We start from the raw sequence: 16,672 nt of genomic DNA, 5'->3' as shown, positions 1-16,672 counted from the left end.
GAACCCTTTGCAGACGCAGCAGAAGCTGAGGTTGCTGGGCTGCCGATGCTCCCGAGGCCTCTCCTTGATAGCAACTTGAATGAAGATGATCGGCTCTTGACTAAAGATAAAGATAAGTTCAGAATGAATCCCTTCAGTTACATAAAGAAAAAGAAGAGAACGGCCCCGGCACCCCCGAAACGCAGTAGCTCGTTCGGGAAGATGGATGGACACCTGGATCGTAGAGGACTGGGTCCCGACTGCAGAGATGATTTCAACAACGGGGCTTCCACCAATGATGCCTTGCATGGCATTGACCCTTCCAAATTGGTTGGGTCTAACAATACCACAGTAGTCGGAGTCACCAATGGGGCCCCAGCATATCCTGGACAGCTCTTCCCTTCTCATTCAAGGAAAAAGGGCACGGGCACAACATCAGGCAATGGAGGGAAACTTGCCACAACTCCGCCAGCTGAGGAAGATCCTATGTCAAACTCCAAGCGCTTCCTAAGGTCTTCTTCCGCCTCTAGCATGCCCCCAGGGTCTGAGCGTACCGAATGGAAGTCGGTCACCCTGCCGCGTGACATACAGTCATCTCACTTTGACTCGGGCACCATCGGAGGCAAGCCGGCTCTGCCCCGAAAAAAAGCAGATTGCGTGCCACGTGGTGGCACCCTTACCCCGCCACCACGCCTTCCCAAGAAAACCGAGGATCCATCGGATGAAGTGTTCAAGGACTCAGAGTCTAGTCCTGGATCAAGTCCTTTGACTCTGACACCAAAGCTTGGCCGTCGACCGCAAACGGAAAGCTCAAAAACAAGTGCCTTGCAAGCGGAGCTCTTCAAGCCCAATGTGTTTCCACCTTTGGGACCACCTGGGGATGAATGCAGACCTCGTCGGCTCAAGCACACTTCTGAAGTCCCTGGACAAAGAGATAGGGAGAAGGGGAAGTTCGCTAAACCTAAACCTGCTCCTCCTCCGCCTCCGGTCTCGAGCGCCAAATCTGGAAAGACTTCGAGGAGTCCAACTTTTGATGTTTCTTCGGATACCAAAGTCAAGGGTTCCTCTGAAATGAACCCTCCTAGTCCCAGCTCCACAGAACAAGGCAGGGGAAGTCTTTCCCAGGAAAGTGCCAAAAAATTGCCAAAAAACACATCAAAAGTGCAGCCCCCAAAGACCTCGTCTACATCTCCGACTGGTCAGCTACCAGGAATGGGAACAGCTGTTGGCGACTCGGGATCTAACTTCATTCCACTCATGACGACTCGGCGTTCGCTAAGGAAAACGCGCCAGCCATCGGAGAGACTGTCCAACTCTTGCATCACACGCGAGATGGTCTTGGAGAGCACAGAACTCCTGCGAGCTGCCATTGGCCGGATTTCAGACCAGACCGGCAGCCACAGTGCGGTGTTGGAAGCCGGCAAGAACCTGTCCAAGTATTGTGTGAGCTACGTCGAGTCCATCCAGCAGATGCGGAACAAGTTTGCTTTCCGTGAAGCCATCAATAAGTTGGAGAGCAGTCTACGCGAGCTACAGATCTGCCCTGCTGCCACTGGGGGAGCCAACACGCCACAAGACTTTTCAAAGCTGCTTTCCTCTGTCAAGGAGATCAGTGACATTGTTCAGAGGTAGCTGAGAAGAGCATGGATGGAACCAATATCTAGATGTCTGGGGCCTCTCTGGGTTGACGTACACTTCAATTGAACCCACCTCAGCTTTTCTCATGCCAAACAGAGGAACATTTACGAACGATTCAAGTGTCTTATTACTGTGCACAAAAACAGGGGAACCAGTGATGTTCCCTCAAAAGTCTGTTTGGCGATCTTAAGGATACCCCAGGTCCAAGTCATATCGACTTGATTTTTATGAGTTGTCTTTCTTAGTAATTCCACAACTTGACTTTTCTTGCATTTTCTCAAAGCAAAGGACAGCATTATCTCAGATGACTGACAGAAAAACACCTCATGTGCCTCACTATTTCCAATATTTTTTTAGGGATCAAAATATATTTGATTACAAAAGAAAACAACACTCAAGATCATAGTATTGACAAAGACTATTGATGTCCAACTCTTTTTCTTCATGTGGTTGCGGTTGGTCAAGAAAGGCCTTTGTTGTGAGATGTGAACGGTCCCTGTGATATGAGGAACTTCATTTTGAAACCGACTGATTAAGTATTGTATGATTGCAACACTGTGCCATGAATGACATTTCACTGATGGGGTTGAAAAGTCAGCGCGGTTTTCCCACCTTTTCCTGGTCCGTCAAGGGTTTTGAACAAGTGTTCCTTCAGCACAATCACTACATACATGACTTTCCAAAATACACAGTGGCCTTAAAGAGAGCATGAATCATTGATCAGCAAATGAAACACACTACTGTCTCAAGGAGAAAGACTTTGACGTGAGAATTGGAGCTTAAGAAGCAGTATATGTATAGATGTTTTTATTGTAATGTCCTCTGAAAGAACTTCTGTGACCACTTGATGTCATTTCAAAGGTATTCCACACACCACTGATGGAAGTGCCTCGGTGAAAGGAGCAGCTTTATTGAAAGACCACAAGCGTGTCTTAAAATGATAATTCTCGTTGAGGATGTTGGAGTCAATGACTATCTTACTAAAACTTTCCTGTTTGTTTTGCTTGTGTAATTGAAATTATGCAGTTGTTTTCAGTATTAGTTTGTCTTTTCAACACTCTGCCATCTGACTGTGATGCCTGAGGAAGCCAACCACAAGCTGCCTTTAAATCAACATGGTACTACCAGTGTTGACATTTCATGTTTTGTTTTGTTTTTGTCTCTTCAAAATCATGCCACTACTTTTTAATGTGTATTCAAGCCTTACCCTTTTGTAGAATTATTGCTCATCTTTGTAAATACACATCACTTGTTTTCTCTTTTCAGTCGATTCTTCCTGTAACCGTGGTGCAATTTTTGTTGCATAAAATACAAAGCAATTTTGCTACTTGAACAACGTAAAGAGTGTTCTCATATTGCTGTCCTGTCCATTCTTTAGCATATTATGCAGGTGTTCATGTAGTTCTAAAACTAGTTATTATTTTAAACATGTTTGTCTGGGTAAATCTGCAGGGTTGTTTAAAATATCATTTAAGTTTTTTGAAGACCGGTGTTCTGATTTGTGCTACCTCCCATTAAAACAAATAGTTGGCACAATTTGATAGAGCATCCTTAGCTACCACTACCCTAAACCTATCCTTAAAACAATGCAAATATAGGTTTAGTAGCACAAAAATATTATGTTTTACTATGTTTACTATGGTAAGCCTATTATAAGTGTTTATATTTTATACCTGACTGTATGGTTTTTGCTGGATAATTTGTATATACGTCACTTGGCCATATTTGTCTCCTCATATCTATAATTATAGAAGTTTCTGGGGTGTGTCTGGTGTGGGAGTGGCAGAGGTTAGTCATCACAACGAGTGAGAAAGGTTGACATGGAGCCGCTAAATCTTCAACCTCCAGGGAATCACCCATTTTAAACAAACGCTGAACAGAGATTCTGCTGAGAGAAAGCGACAGAGCTTGTAATAAAACAAGAATCAACATTAGCTAGGCTTTTCAGAAAACTGAGGGAGTTAATGGAGAAACGAAGTGGAGATGATGGTGATTTTTATTACTCAACAGGCGAGTAGGGTGTTTATTGAATAGATAAATTGCCATATGTAGCTCTCTAACAGAGTTCATTGTAAAGCATTATCTATTGTGAAGGCTCATTTCATTATGGTTGTAGCGCTGTGCTACAATTTATTTTCAAGGAAGTACCATGTCTGTTAGTGGGTAAAGCTAAAGTAATGTCTTCAGCTAGTCAGCTTGAGATCCTTTCCATCTAAACTGGTTATATATCTTAAGCATAGTAGTGAATGTTTTATGAGCAGTAGGATTAACCATATTCATCCCCACAGAGCAGAAGCACAACCAAAACAATGTTCTTCTGCAAAATTCATGCAGTTTTGTTTTTTAACCGCTAGAGGGCTTAAATTTACATGGTGTACCTTTAAGAAAAGGGATGAGTGAAAATGATTATCCATCTGAAGTCTCCATGTAGTCAATAATTTTATCCCTTAAAACTCTATATTAAACGTTTTCCTGTGAAAAAACAATGTCTTAAAATAGCTTGAATGTAACTCTACACCCTTGCCTCATTTAGTATACACGGATCAATGAACATGCAACCTGCCTCCACTGCCTCATGCCAGCTCAGAGATCCACTCTTACCGAGGTAAACGCTGCACAATGGTATCGCTCTTTGCAAAATCAGATATATAAAAGTAATTAATATGATTAACCTTTTGCTCGACTGTTATCAAACACCTAATGTTACACAAACCATGTTCCTGTTTGCGAGGCAGACCGCGGTCTTCTAACAATCAGTATCCTTACAAACGCTTTGAACAACTCAGAACGTCAGTGGGGAAAGGCATATAGTTCATCATAACATCGTAATATACATCATACACCCGCCATATTGCTAAATCTACACATGTTAAACTACACAGTATTAATTATGATATGCTAAAGCTCGCTGGCACATTGAACTGAACTGGTTACAACTTATTGACGTCACAGACACCAGCAATTTTAAACCACAGGGGGACTTTGATTGAACATATTATTCTAGATGCCTTATTCTTTATTTTTTGAATGCACATTAGCTTCTTATCAATCCACCAATTAACATTTACAATAAGGTATGTAAGCTGTGGAAAAATATGGGTCGATACCCCCATACCACTGAAGATATTCAAGACTTTTTAAAAACTGTAATCCTGGTTTGTTAAGAATGAAACGGAGCCGTTTTCTGTCTAGAGCATATTTATTGTCGTCATTAAAAACAAAATGTCAACATTTTAAAATCATATACACACAGGAACAGATTTTCAAATGTTAGCACAGCTCCTTCAGAGTTTATACATATGTACTGTTTTTACTCATGTGAACAGCGAGGTCATTCAGACAGACGGGTCAGACCCTCATCTGTAACTTCTATCTGTCTGAGAATTTGCCTTGTGTTTCTTCAGCTGGGCTGAAGAGAAACAAGCCCATCGGACGCGCTGTCGCCACTGCGAGAGTTTGTGACCATCACCTTTCTGCGAGAGGAGTCAGTTACATCAACAGACATAGCCTTATATACAGCAGCTGAATCAGATCAGATTTCATATGGTACATACACTGAATTAAGACACAGATGCCGCTTCACAGGAAGTTGCGCGCTGTGGTGTTAATATACAAGCTGATGGCGCAGATTTTTACTGTACAGCCTACACAACTGGAGCGTTTTCCGTCACATTTCATAGATCTATACAAAAACAGTTGCAGTGCTGTAAAACCATTTGTTTAACTCAACTCTGGACTGCGTGTTGAGCTAGTAAAGATTAAACAGTGATAGTAATAATATTAACATGAATAACAATAAGGCAACATAAACGATGGTAAGGACAGACAAACAAATGATCAAGGAGCAGAAGAGGAGACCGGAGCAATGAAAGAAATCGCATTTTGAAATCTTTCCATAAAGTGTCTTCGATTCATAAAGCTGTCCAACCCTTAACACTCGCGCATGCGCTCGCGTGTGTTCTCGCGTGAATGTGCACGAGATTCTGAGTTTCCGTTTCTTTCTGTTTTAAATCTGGGATCTCGTGGAATCAATTCACGTTTACAGATGCGTATGCATCGACCTGATGCTTTTTTAGCTACAGGACCATCAGGCGGGCGTCCCATTGGTGACCGACCCGAAAAGAGATTCTCCTGAAAGCAACAACATCAAGAAACACGTTTGATGCTCTTAAAACAACCCATGCAGCAGTAGTATAATGTTGCTTACTCGTGTCTCGTTTCTATGTGACGAGCTATAAAACGAATCAATAAAAAAAGAGCCTGATTGGTGTTCAGCTGTCTCGCTGATTCTTCTCTCCTAAACTGATGTGTCAAGTGATGAGCAGCGGTTAGTCAGAGGATGATGGGAAAATAAGAACACACTGAGCAAGAAAGTGAAGATGGACAGATGAAGAGAAAGATAGGAGGAAACGAGCGCATGTAGCCGTGACACCTCCCCTCCACAGCCCTCGGACAAGCCGAGACTGGGCCGTTTGTGATGATGATGAGGAGGAGGAAGAGGGCGGGATGGTTGCGGTGGGAAGTAGAGGACGATGGTCATTAACAGCCACACCCTTCCCTCTGCGGCTGTGGTTCGCTGGTGAGCCGGCCGCCCTGCGGCGCTGACGGTTTGTGCTGCACGCCCGATTCGGCCGCGTTCAGATCCAGACTGCCGTCCTGAATGTTCTGGTAGATCTTCTTTGCTGCCTCCAGGAAAGCGTCCTCCACGTTCTCACCTCTGTGACAGCAAACACACGTCTATCATCTATAAACTTACAAGAGCTGAACGCTTTGATTATGGGTGTGCGATGCAGACATTCAATCTGAGATTTTGGCAATAACAATATCAGATGATATTTTGGCCAAGTTTGTTTTTGAGCTGGTTTAGGTTTGTCGTGGACAGCTGACTGACTGATGTCTAGACTCTATTGTCTGGGCTTCAGGGAAATATACATGGACGGTTCAATAATGCGTACATGCTATGACAATTTATATTGCATTTTAGAGCACACGTTACGTCAACGGCTCTGAAAAGGCTGGAATAACTCACGTTTTCGCGCTGGCCTCCAGGAACAGCAGACCTGTGAATGCAAACACACGGATGAGGATCAGGACTCGAAGCAGCTCCGTATCACACGTCACAGGCTTCACTCACCGTTCTCTTCAGCGAACTGCTTGGCCTCCTCGTATGTCACGTCTCGCTGGGCTTCCAGATCTGCTTTGTTTCCTATGAGTATAATCACCTGCACAAAAACACAGGAAACATGACTCTGAGAGCCAAACCACCTCAATGTCTGACAAGCCCAAGCTTTAACCATGTGTTCTGGGTGGTTGCTAAGGTATTGCTAGGTAGTTGGCACAGTGTTCTGGGTGTTTGCTTGGGTGTTTCTAGGCAGTTGCTAGGGCATTGTTATGTGATTACTAGTTAGTTGCTAGGGTGATGTGGGTGTTTGCTAAGGTGTTGCTAGGTGTCACAGGTGGTTGCTAAGGCATTACAAGGTAGTTACTATGTTATCAGTATTGTACATTGCCCTAAATCAATAAAGACCAATCCTATGTTACCTACAAGGTGCTGGTGCTGATATGTGGCTTATTCATGCAGATATGGTTGCTAGGGTGTTGTGGGTGGTTGCTAAAGTGTTGCTAGGTGTCACAGATGGTTTCTAAGGCATTGCTAGGTAATTCCTATGTTATCAATACTGTAAATTGCCCTGTTTAAGTCCATAGAGGCCAACCCTATGTTACTACAATGTGCTTGTGCTGAGATATGGCTTAATCATGCAGATATGGTTGCTAGGGTGATGTGGGTAGTTGCTAAGGTGTTGCTAGGTGTCACAGATGGTTGCAAAGGCGTTGCTAGTTAATTCCTATGTTATTAGTCCTGTAAATTGCCCTGTTAAAGTCAATAGAGGCCGACCCTATGTTACCACAATGTGCTGGTGCTGAGATGGCTTATTCATGCAGATATGGTTGCTAGGGTGTTGTGGGTGGTTGCTAAGGTGTTACTAGGTGTCAGGGATGGACAATAAGACGTTGTTAAGTAATTCCTATGTTATCAATACTGTAAATTGCCCTGTTTAAGTCCATAGAGACCAACCCTATGTTACTACAATGTGCTTGTGCTGAGATATGACTTATCCATGCAGATATGGTTGCTAGGGTGATGTGGGTAGTTGCTAAGGTGTTGCTAGGTGTCACAGATGGTTGCTAAGGCATTGCTAGGTAATTCCTATGTTATCAATACTGTAAATTGCCCTGTTTACATCCATAGAGGCCAACCCTATGTTACTACAATGTGCTTGTGCTGAGATATGGCTTAATCATGCAGATATGGTTGCTAAGGTGATGTGGGTGGTTGCTAAGGTGTTGCTAGGTGTCACAGATGGTTGCAAAGGCATTGCTAGTTAATTCCTATGTTATTAGTCCTGTAAATTGCCCTGTTAAAGTCAATAGAGGCCGACCCTATGTTACCACAATGTGCTGGTGCTGAGATGGCTTATTCATGCAGATATGGTTGCTAGGGTGTTGTGGGTGGTTGCTAAGGTGTTACTAGGTGTCAGGGATGGACAATAAGACGTTGTTAAGTAATTCCTACGTTATCAATACTGTAAATTGCCCTGTTTAAGTCCATAGAGGCCAACCCTATGTTACTACAATGTGCTTGTGCTGAGATATGACTTATCCATGCAGATATGGTTGCTAGGGTGATGTGGGTAGTTGCTAAGGTGTTACTAGATGTCAGAGATGGACAATAAAATGTTGCTAAGTAATTCCTATGTTATCAATACTGTAAATTGCCCTGTTAAAGTCAATAGAGGCCGACCCTATGTTACTACAATGTGCTTATGCTGGGATATGTCTTATTCATGCAGATATGGTTGCTAGATATTGTGGGTGGTTGCTAAAGTGTTGCTAGGTGTCACAGATGGTTGCTAAGGCATTGCTAGTTAATTCCTAGGTTATCAATACTGTAAATTGTCCTGTTTACGTCCATAGAGGCCAACCCTATGTTACTACAATGTGCTTGTGCTGAGATATGGCTTAATCATGCAGATATGGTTGCTAGGGTGATGTGGGTGGTTGCTAAGGTGTCACAGATGGTTGTAAAGGCGTTGTTAGGCAATTCCTATGTTATCAATACTAGGGCTGCAGGATTATGACAAAAATCATAATTGTCGATTATTTCCTTGAGATTGTAATTGTGATTATTAAATTACGATTATCACTATACATTGGTTTGGTTTATTCTTTAAATTAAAAAAAAAAAAAGTACAAAATATGCATGCTATTATAATGTTATACTAAAATTAAAACAAGGAAAAAACCCTTAAGATAACCTGTAGAAAAAACAAACACGCAGAATAATGTAAGTGGACTTTTTTTATTGTAATTGCGCCTTTGAACAATTTCGTAATTGTGGCATCCATAATTGTAATCATGATTAGAAATTTGATTAATTGTGCAGCCCTAATCAGTACTGTAAATTGCCCTGTTTAAGTCAATAGAGTCCAACCCTTTGTTACCTACAATGTGCTGGTGCTGAGATATGGCTTATTCATGCAGATATACTTCACGGTGTTGTGTGTGGTTGCTAAGGCATTGCTAGTGTGATTTCAGTGATCACTAGGTAGTTCTTATGTTATGCAAGTACAACAGAGGCCAACCCTATGTTACTAGGATGTTGTGGTGCTGAGATATGGCTTATTCCTGCTGGACAGAAGAAGGCTTGTACTCACAGTATTAGGGTTGGTCAGATTCCTGGCGTCAGTCAGCCAGCTGCTGAGGTGATTGTATGTGCTTCTCCTGAACAACACACATGGCACACGGTTAATAAACACTCGTCGTCAGACCCTAAATGAGCCGCACCAGTTGAATGACATCTGTGAAGGACAGCTGTTCACCTGGTGATGTCGTAGACCATCAGCGCTCCCGCGGCTCCTCTGTAGTAGCTGCGCGTGACGGCTCTGAATCGCTCCTGGCCCGCCGTGTCCCAGATCTGCAGCTTGATCTTCTGCCCGCTCACCTCGATGATTCTGGTGCCGAACTCCACGCCGATGGTGTGCGGGCAGTCGGCCATGACTGAGGGGAGCAGAGGGGTGAACACAAAGCCACGCCCACCAGCTTTACCATTCATTCAAGCTTTAATGTTTGAGATAATGTGATTATTGTAATCATGAATGCAGTTATTTTACGTCACATGACATATTCAGAGTTTTCTTCTTTTTTCACATGCATGCAAAGAAAGTCTTGTCAAAACAAAGATACTGGGTTGTCCTTTTTCACGTTTTATGGGTTAGTAGATGCACCATGGACCCAATTATAGCACTTAAATATGGAAAAACTCAGATTTTCATGATGATATGTCCCCTTTAAGTGCTCTTTATACATTCACTGATCAATGTTTATATGTGAATAAAAGCTTAAATGAAATCTCTTCATCATATGATTGTGTCTCTTTGGAAGAGATCCATTCATATGGATTTATTTTACCATCTCTTTATGAACATTTTGAGGCGGGGTTTTGGATGAATAGACCGACAATGGAAGGACAGAAATCTCTTAGATGTCATTAAAAATATCTTCACTTGTGTTTCGAAGATAAACGAAAGTCTTGTGAGTTTGGAACGACATGAAGGAAAGTAAATATCTTCATTTTTTAGCTGAACTAACCCTTTAAAAACAGGTCAAATTTACCACTGAGAAGAACTACAGAAGGATGTCAGTATTAGGAAAGAACGTGTAAATTTAATTTGTTGAACACATTTCAGCAATATCATTTCATCTGCTGATGATGGTGATGATAAAGGAGAATCAAAACTCAGCATTTCATTCAGACGGTCAGAGATGGCAGTAAATGATGATGCAAGAAACTATTACAAATAAATAAATGTGAAGAAAAGTGTGTCATGGCCCCTTTTAAACAAACCAAAAGTGGCTGATCATTTCACACAAACACTGTGAAACGTGTTAGCGCAGCACAAGGGTTGGTCGCGTCTCCATTGCATGTGTGTTTAACATGCTGAAGGAAAGGTCTGACAATCACACAAACCGCCATCTCTACTCACATTTCTTTTCTGTGAACTGGTGCAGCAAGCAGGACTTCCCAACGCCCATGTCGCCTGTGGAGAGAGAGTTGAAGTAAAAGCATGAACGCAGGAAGCAGCGACTGACTGAATGCATGGCTGCTGGTTACTCACCGATGATGATGTACTTGAAGATGTAGGAGTAGTTGTACGGTGCAGTGGCCATCGCCGCTCTGAAACACACATTACGCATCAAACTCTACAGTCCACCACACCAGAAACTAATAATAATCACCATCTTTTACTAATATGGTGATGGATATTTGATAGTAAAGCATTGAGTATTGATGCAAATGTAAATATAGGGTACAACGAGCAATGGCGCCTTTGATTTTATTTTCTTCTAAACCACTAGATGGCACAAAAACTTGCCGCAGCACTTTCCTAAACATCCGCTTTTCAAGATGCATGTACAAATTTGTTTGATCCTTGACGCGATCGCGGGCAGAAATGCAAAGTTGATTCTGAGGTAGTTTGATCTAATATTTGATTTGTTGATTTAAGTAGCAAATGAGAATCGATTAAATTAATGTTTGTATTTTCAGACAAAAGTCTTCTTAATGATTTTCATTTTTGTTCAAGGTAATTCAAGCAATAGTTTTTCAATAACGGAAGAATGTGTAAAAGTATGGTATTTGGGGTAAAAGGCACAATAATTGCTGACTGACTTTTCCATTTGTTGACATGACATGCTTAGATTCAGATGGCAAATATCAACTGGGTATCCATCTTAAAGATAATACACATATTTAATGAAACAACCATATTTTAAAATATTATATTTATCATATCATAACATATGCATTGTTACTACTGTAAATCTATATTAAATATTATGGGATATCCTTAAATGCTTTTTAAAGTAATTTTGTTTCTGTATTTTTTTAAATATATTTTTATGTTAACATAGGCCTATTTTAATGATAGTATATTTATTGAACAAGAATGAATTCTTTTATGTTTCAAAATAAACAGAAAATAGTACAAACTTTGCTAAAGTGATTCTTTCCAAAAAAATATTAACCAAGACATTATTAAAACATTATTTTAGCTAAGGTATTTGTATGAATACTGTGCGCCTTTTACCCCGTGTTTGCCCCCCCACCACCTCATACATTTATAAGATTTATAAACAAAATTAAACACTTTTATGATTTATTTTCACACAAAATCTGCTGCTCCATCAATGTTCAATACAAACATGTATATTTTTCCTGCAATCATACACTTTGAGAGTAGTCAAAATCACTTTAGCCCTATTGTACCCTACTCAATATAGCCTACAATTTACTCAATTGAGAAATACTGCAAGGCCACATTTAATATAACTACTTAAAATACATATTTACATTTTTAAGTACTTAAAAACAGTTATAATTGAACTAAACATAAGACACACTGAGCAGAAATTAGCACTGACACACATTCATAAAGCCTCATGCTGACTGTCACTCATTCATAATACATCACCATCATCAAAGCAAAGTCTAAAACAGATGATTGACAGCAGCTCATTCTATTTCACATCGTTACATGTAACGTGATTTAACGCGATATCAACTGTAACAGTGTGAACAGATGAATAAATATAAATACGATGTGTGTGTGTCTCGCTTCTTTTCCCGTCAGCTAAAGCTCCTCAACACAACACACTGCACTCACATTAACACAGAGACATGCTAACAGCTGGATTTGGTGATGTTTGAGATATTTTATTTGTGTTTTGATTGTGATTTTGAGCTTGTAACGGCTAACTAATGTGAGCTGCTAACGGCTGATTCGGTGTAACGCTGAACTGACACGCGATGTTGAGTAACACTAGGTAGGGTTAGTTAGCTGTGTGTTTGAGATATTTTATTATTTTTATGATGATTTGGAGGTGCTAACGGCTAACTAGCATCAGCTGCTAACGGCAGGTTCGCTGGTCTGTTTTCACTGTAACACTGAACTGACACGCGATTTTGACTAACACGAGTCTGGTTTAGAGTCTGGGTGAGTTTGCTGTGTGTTTAAGATGCATGTCCTCACCTGTGGTCGTGTGTGTTTGCTGTAAATCAGTGTGTTCAGATGATGATTATCCGGATCCTGGTCAAGATGGCGGCGGCACAAAGACTGAGGCAGTTCCGCGCCTGACCACCAGGCGGCGCCAGAGGCCGCGCGCTTCACTGCACTCACCGTGAACTGCAGTGGTGTGGACCCGCCAACACGCTCGCGTACCACAAAAAAGCGATTAAAATGCTAAGTTTTATTTTCTCTTTCAAAAAAAATCACCAGTTAAAGAAACTGCCGAACTACCACCTCAAATGACACATTATATGAGTGGTTTCTTTTATAAATTTGACCTCATGATTAAAAAAAATAAATATTACATTTAAAAAAACTCCTTTAGGCTTAGTGTGTATACATGGTAATCACAACCATCTGTGTTTAAACATTTAAGAAAAGCAAATGCACACTCTTAAAAATAAAGGTTCTTTATTGTTATTGATGGTTTCATGAATAACATTTAACATCCATTCTTTAAACTGGGAAAAAAAGTTACTTAAGATTATTAAAATGTAATTTACACTAATAAGGAATTAGTTATTTAAGAACCAAAATGGTTCTTATATATCACCCTCTTTTAGATGCTTTATTTTTAAAGGCACAGTTCACCCAAAAATGAAAATTCTGTCATTATTTACTCACCCTCAGATCCTCCGTTGACTTCCATAGTAGGGAAAAATAATACTATGCAGAGCTTCTCACAGGTTTGAAATATACTTGCGGTGGTAGCCGGGTGAAAAATCCTCCTATTAACCACGGCACAAAAATGGTTAATAGGAGTTGTGACAAACAAATAATGTCTGATATTTAACAGTACTTTTATTTATTGAAAATTATTTCAATTACATAGCATACTATTACATTTAAAGGGTTAGTTCACCCAAAAATGAACATTCTGTCATTTATTACTCACCTTCATGTCGTTCCACACCCGTAAGATCTTCATTCATCTTCAGAACACAAATTAAGATATTTTTGTTGAAATCTGATGGCTCATTGAGGCTTGCATAGCCAGCAATGACATTTCCTCTCTCAAGATCCATTAATGTACTAAAAACATATTTAAATCAGTTCATGTGAGTACAGTGGTTCAATATTAATATTATAAAGCGACGAGAATATTTTTGGTGCGGCAAAAAAACCCCAAAATAACGACTTATTTAGTGATGGCCGATATTAAAACACTGTTTCAGGAAGCTTCGGAGTGTTATGAATCAGTGTATCGAATCATGATTCAGATCACGTGTCAAACTGCTGAAATCACGTGACTTTGGCGCTCCGAACCGCTGATTCGACACACTGATTCATTATGCGCCAAAGTTTCCTGAAGCAGTGTTTTGAAATCGGCCATCACTATATAAGTTATTATTTGTTTTTTTGGGGGGAACCAAAAATATTCTTGTCGCTTTATAATATTAATATTGAACCCCTGTACTCACATGAACTGATTTAAATATGTTTTTAGTACATTAATGGATCTTGAGAGAGGAAATGTCATTGCTGGCAATGCAAGCCTCATTAAGCCATCGGATTTCAACAAAAATATCTTAATTTGTGTTCTGAAGATGAACGAAGGTCTTACGGGTGTGGAACATGAGGGTGAGTAATTAATTACAATACTTTCATTTTTGGTGAACAAACCCTTTAATTACATACTAATATTATGCATTGTAAATTATGCAAAATTTCAGCATTTAAATGGTTCTCCTATGTTCTCCTTGCTGTCAAATAGTGTCTCTCTCAGTGAATGGGACACAGATTTTACTAGTAAAATTTATATAATGAATAATATATTTGTCAAATAATGTCTTTTCTGTGGGGAAGACTACAATAATTTACTATGAATTAAATGGAAATCAAATTAAACACAATTGATTGTGTAACCAAAATACCAATAATGCCAAGAAGAATTTTTTTTTTTAATTATAAACAAGCCTGAAATACACCGGGACTCTTATTTTGAAATGTCTACACAATTGCGGGCAGATCCTTCAGATTTTTTCAACTGTCTACATTTTATATAAAGGCCATAAAGTAGACATTATCATAATTCATCAACTTGAGTTCATTAGCAATCGTTTGGCATAAATCTGCGCTTTTCATTGTTTGAGAATCACTTTGAAGCAGTCTGAAGCGCTGTTGCACAAGCTTGTAGAAGTGTTGAACGCGCAAAAGTTGTGACGCACACATAACGAGCAGGTACGAAACACGTAGGGCGCGGGAAGACTTTTCTCTAGTTTATCGATCGCAGATGGTTTCATTATCTTGGGCGGATACAAAAGAATAAGAGGATAAAAATAAAATAAAAAAGCATAAATGTGTCTCCAAATATACCTGGGCGGCCCACCCAAGTAAAGTCTATGTGTGGGAACTTAGCACTGCTATGGTAGTCCATGGGCGACGAGATCTGCTTGGCTACAATCATTCTTCCAAATATCTTCCTTTGTGTTCAGCAGGACAAAGAAATTCATACAGGTTTGGAACAATTTGAGGGTGAGTAAATGGTGACAGAAGGTTTTTGGGTGAACTACCCCTTTAAGAGTGCATAGCTAAGCCTTTACCGTTGGTTTGTTGTACGGCCCATTTAACACTCCGAAAACATGCTGATGAAACGCTCTGATCAGTAGTGCGTTGACCTCATTGACTTTCATTAAGACACAGTGACCTCATCTAAAAGCCGACAGAACTGCTGTTTTGGTGAAAGCACAGACAGACTCAGGAACATGAACAGATGACTCGCACACCACGAGTGCCCATTTGTAGATCAGGGTCGGCTGAAAAGGGAACCCACTTAAGAGCAACCCTGGAATTTCAATGACACGGGACCTTGGTGCTACTGCAGACAAATAATGAAGGGAACTAAGGGCCAAATAAGGAGGCCGGCTTTGGATGCACTGGTCATTGAATAGAGGCTGAAGAGTCACTTTAAGAGTCGGGCGGCAGTCTAATGGAGGTAATGTATGAGAGAAGGTCTGGGCTAATTGTGTCGCACATACATTCACCTCATAAACCCTCTTCACCAAATGGCCTCTACAAAATACACACCATGTGTGTGTGTGTGTGATCTTTACATGCGCTTCAGGTCAAATATGTACAGGTCTGTCTAATAAAAGGCAGGCTGGTCTGAGATGTCGCCATGCAAAATTCTATATTTTATTGCCATAATGACTCTATATGCACGTTTACTTCCTGGTTGTCTTTAAGGCATTTCCGGTGAACTGTTAGCTGTTCATTCTGCACTCGCAGTACATCGACTCAAAACCATCAGTGGTTGACTTTTTAATGTTGTATTCATATTTTAATGCAGTTATCACATTTACCTAATTTGCCAATAAACCATTTTTATTGGTTGCAATAAAGAAAAAGCTATTGGGACCTTTTAAGAAACACCGTGTCTGAAATTAGACACACACACATTTTTCTCCAGCATTTCAAATGTTATTTTTAATGTGATGACCACAAACATTACTTGTTCATCCTTCTGAGATTGTCCCCATTGTAAAACCGAATGTTTAAAAATGTAGGAAATTCAACATTTGATAGAAAAAATTCATTTAAAAATAAAAAAGACAATAATTACCACTTTAACCAGCAGGTGGCGGCAAAGTAGCATTTATTTGCGCACATATCAGCCATTTCCTCTAGTCGTTTTTCACTTCCTTTTTGACTAAATATTAAACATTATAAAATAACCAGGTTTAAAAATACATTTTGTCAATGTGAACTATGAAGTACTCAGAAAATCTCATGAAAAACAATAACTTTTCTTGTGAATGAATGACACAGAAAGCGAGCACCGCTCTCTCTTTATAATCGCAGCAGCTGTCAGTCAGTGCAGCACAAGATCAATGATTTCAGCACACTTGAGAAAACTCACATTTTATTAAACTAAAGTGCACCATAAATATTTAATTTTTGAAGCTTGTTTTCACATAAAAGTGTGAAAA

The 16,672-nt window shown here is 40.1% G+C and overlaps 2 protein-coding genes across 4 annotated transcripts in view; one reads left to right on the top strand and one right to left on the bottom strand.

Annotated features, from left to right (window-relative positions):
• Positions 1–3,075, top strand: part of abl1 (c-abl oncogene 1, non-receptor tyrosine kinase) — a 32,946-nt gene extending 29,871 nt beyond the window's left edge. For 2 of the 3 annotated variants that reach the window (XM_067405835.1, XM_067405836.1), the window contains exon 12: positions 14–3,075. In XM_067405835.1, the coding sequence (XP_067261936.1) occupies positions 14–1,611 (1,598 nt within the window). In that variant the 3' untranslated portion in view covers positions 1,612–3,075. The remainder of the gene's footprint in view (positions 1–13) is intronic. The other variant, XM_067405837.1, reaches the window with a different exon arrangement.
• A 1,731-nt stretch (positions 3,076–4,806) lies between these two features.
• On the bottom strand, positions 4,807–12,806 carry rab14l (RAB14, member RAS oncogene family, like). The gene is made up of 8 exons (XM_067407263.1): positions 12,708–12,806; positions 10,794–10,852; positions 10,662–10,715; positions 9,498–9,675; positions 9,333–9,399; positions 6,752–6,839; positions 6,647–6,677; positions 4,807–6,334 (listed from the first exon to the last, which is right to left on the bottom strand). Exons 2-8 carry the CDS (start codon positions 10,843–10,845, stop codon positions 6,157–6,159), a joined length of 648 nt encoding a protein of 215 aa, XP_067263364.1. The 5' UTR covers positions 10,846–10,852; positions 12,708–12,806; the 3' UTR covers positions 4,807–6,156.
• Positions 12,807–16,672: the final 3,866 nt, after the last annotated feature.

The sequence above is a fragment of the Chanodichthys erythropterus genome, chromosome 13, assembly GCF_024489055.1.
Source record: "Chanodichthys erythropterus isolate Z2021 chromosome 13, ASM2448905v1, whole genome shotgun sequence".
In the NCBI taxonomy this organism is placed as follows: Eukaryota; Metazoa; Chordata; class Actinopteri; order Cypriniformes; family Xenocyprididae; genus Chanodichthys; species Chanodichthys erythropterus.
The sequence above is the reverse complement of the archived record's forward strand: the minus strand, read 5'-3'. Positions and strand labels throughout refer to the sequence as shown.

What these genes read in the sequence shown, in the direction of transcription:
- rab14l (XM_067407263.1), bottom strand. Translation starts at nt 10,845, where the DNA reads ATGGCCACTGCACCGTACAACTACTCCTACATCTTCAAGTACATCATC. An exon ending in CTTCAAGTACATCATCATCG is followed by an intron (nt 10,716 to 10,793) that starts GTGAGTAACCAG and finishes CTCTCTCCACAG; the next exon opens with GCGACATGGGCGTTGGGAAG. An exon ending in ATGGTCTACGACATCACCAG is followed by an intron (nt 9,400 to 9,497) that starts GTGAACAGCTGT and finishes TGTGTTGTTCAG; the next exon opens with GAGAAGCACATACAATCACC.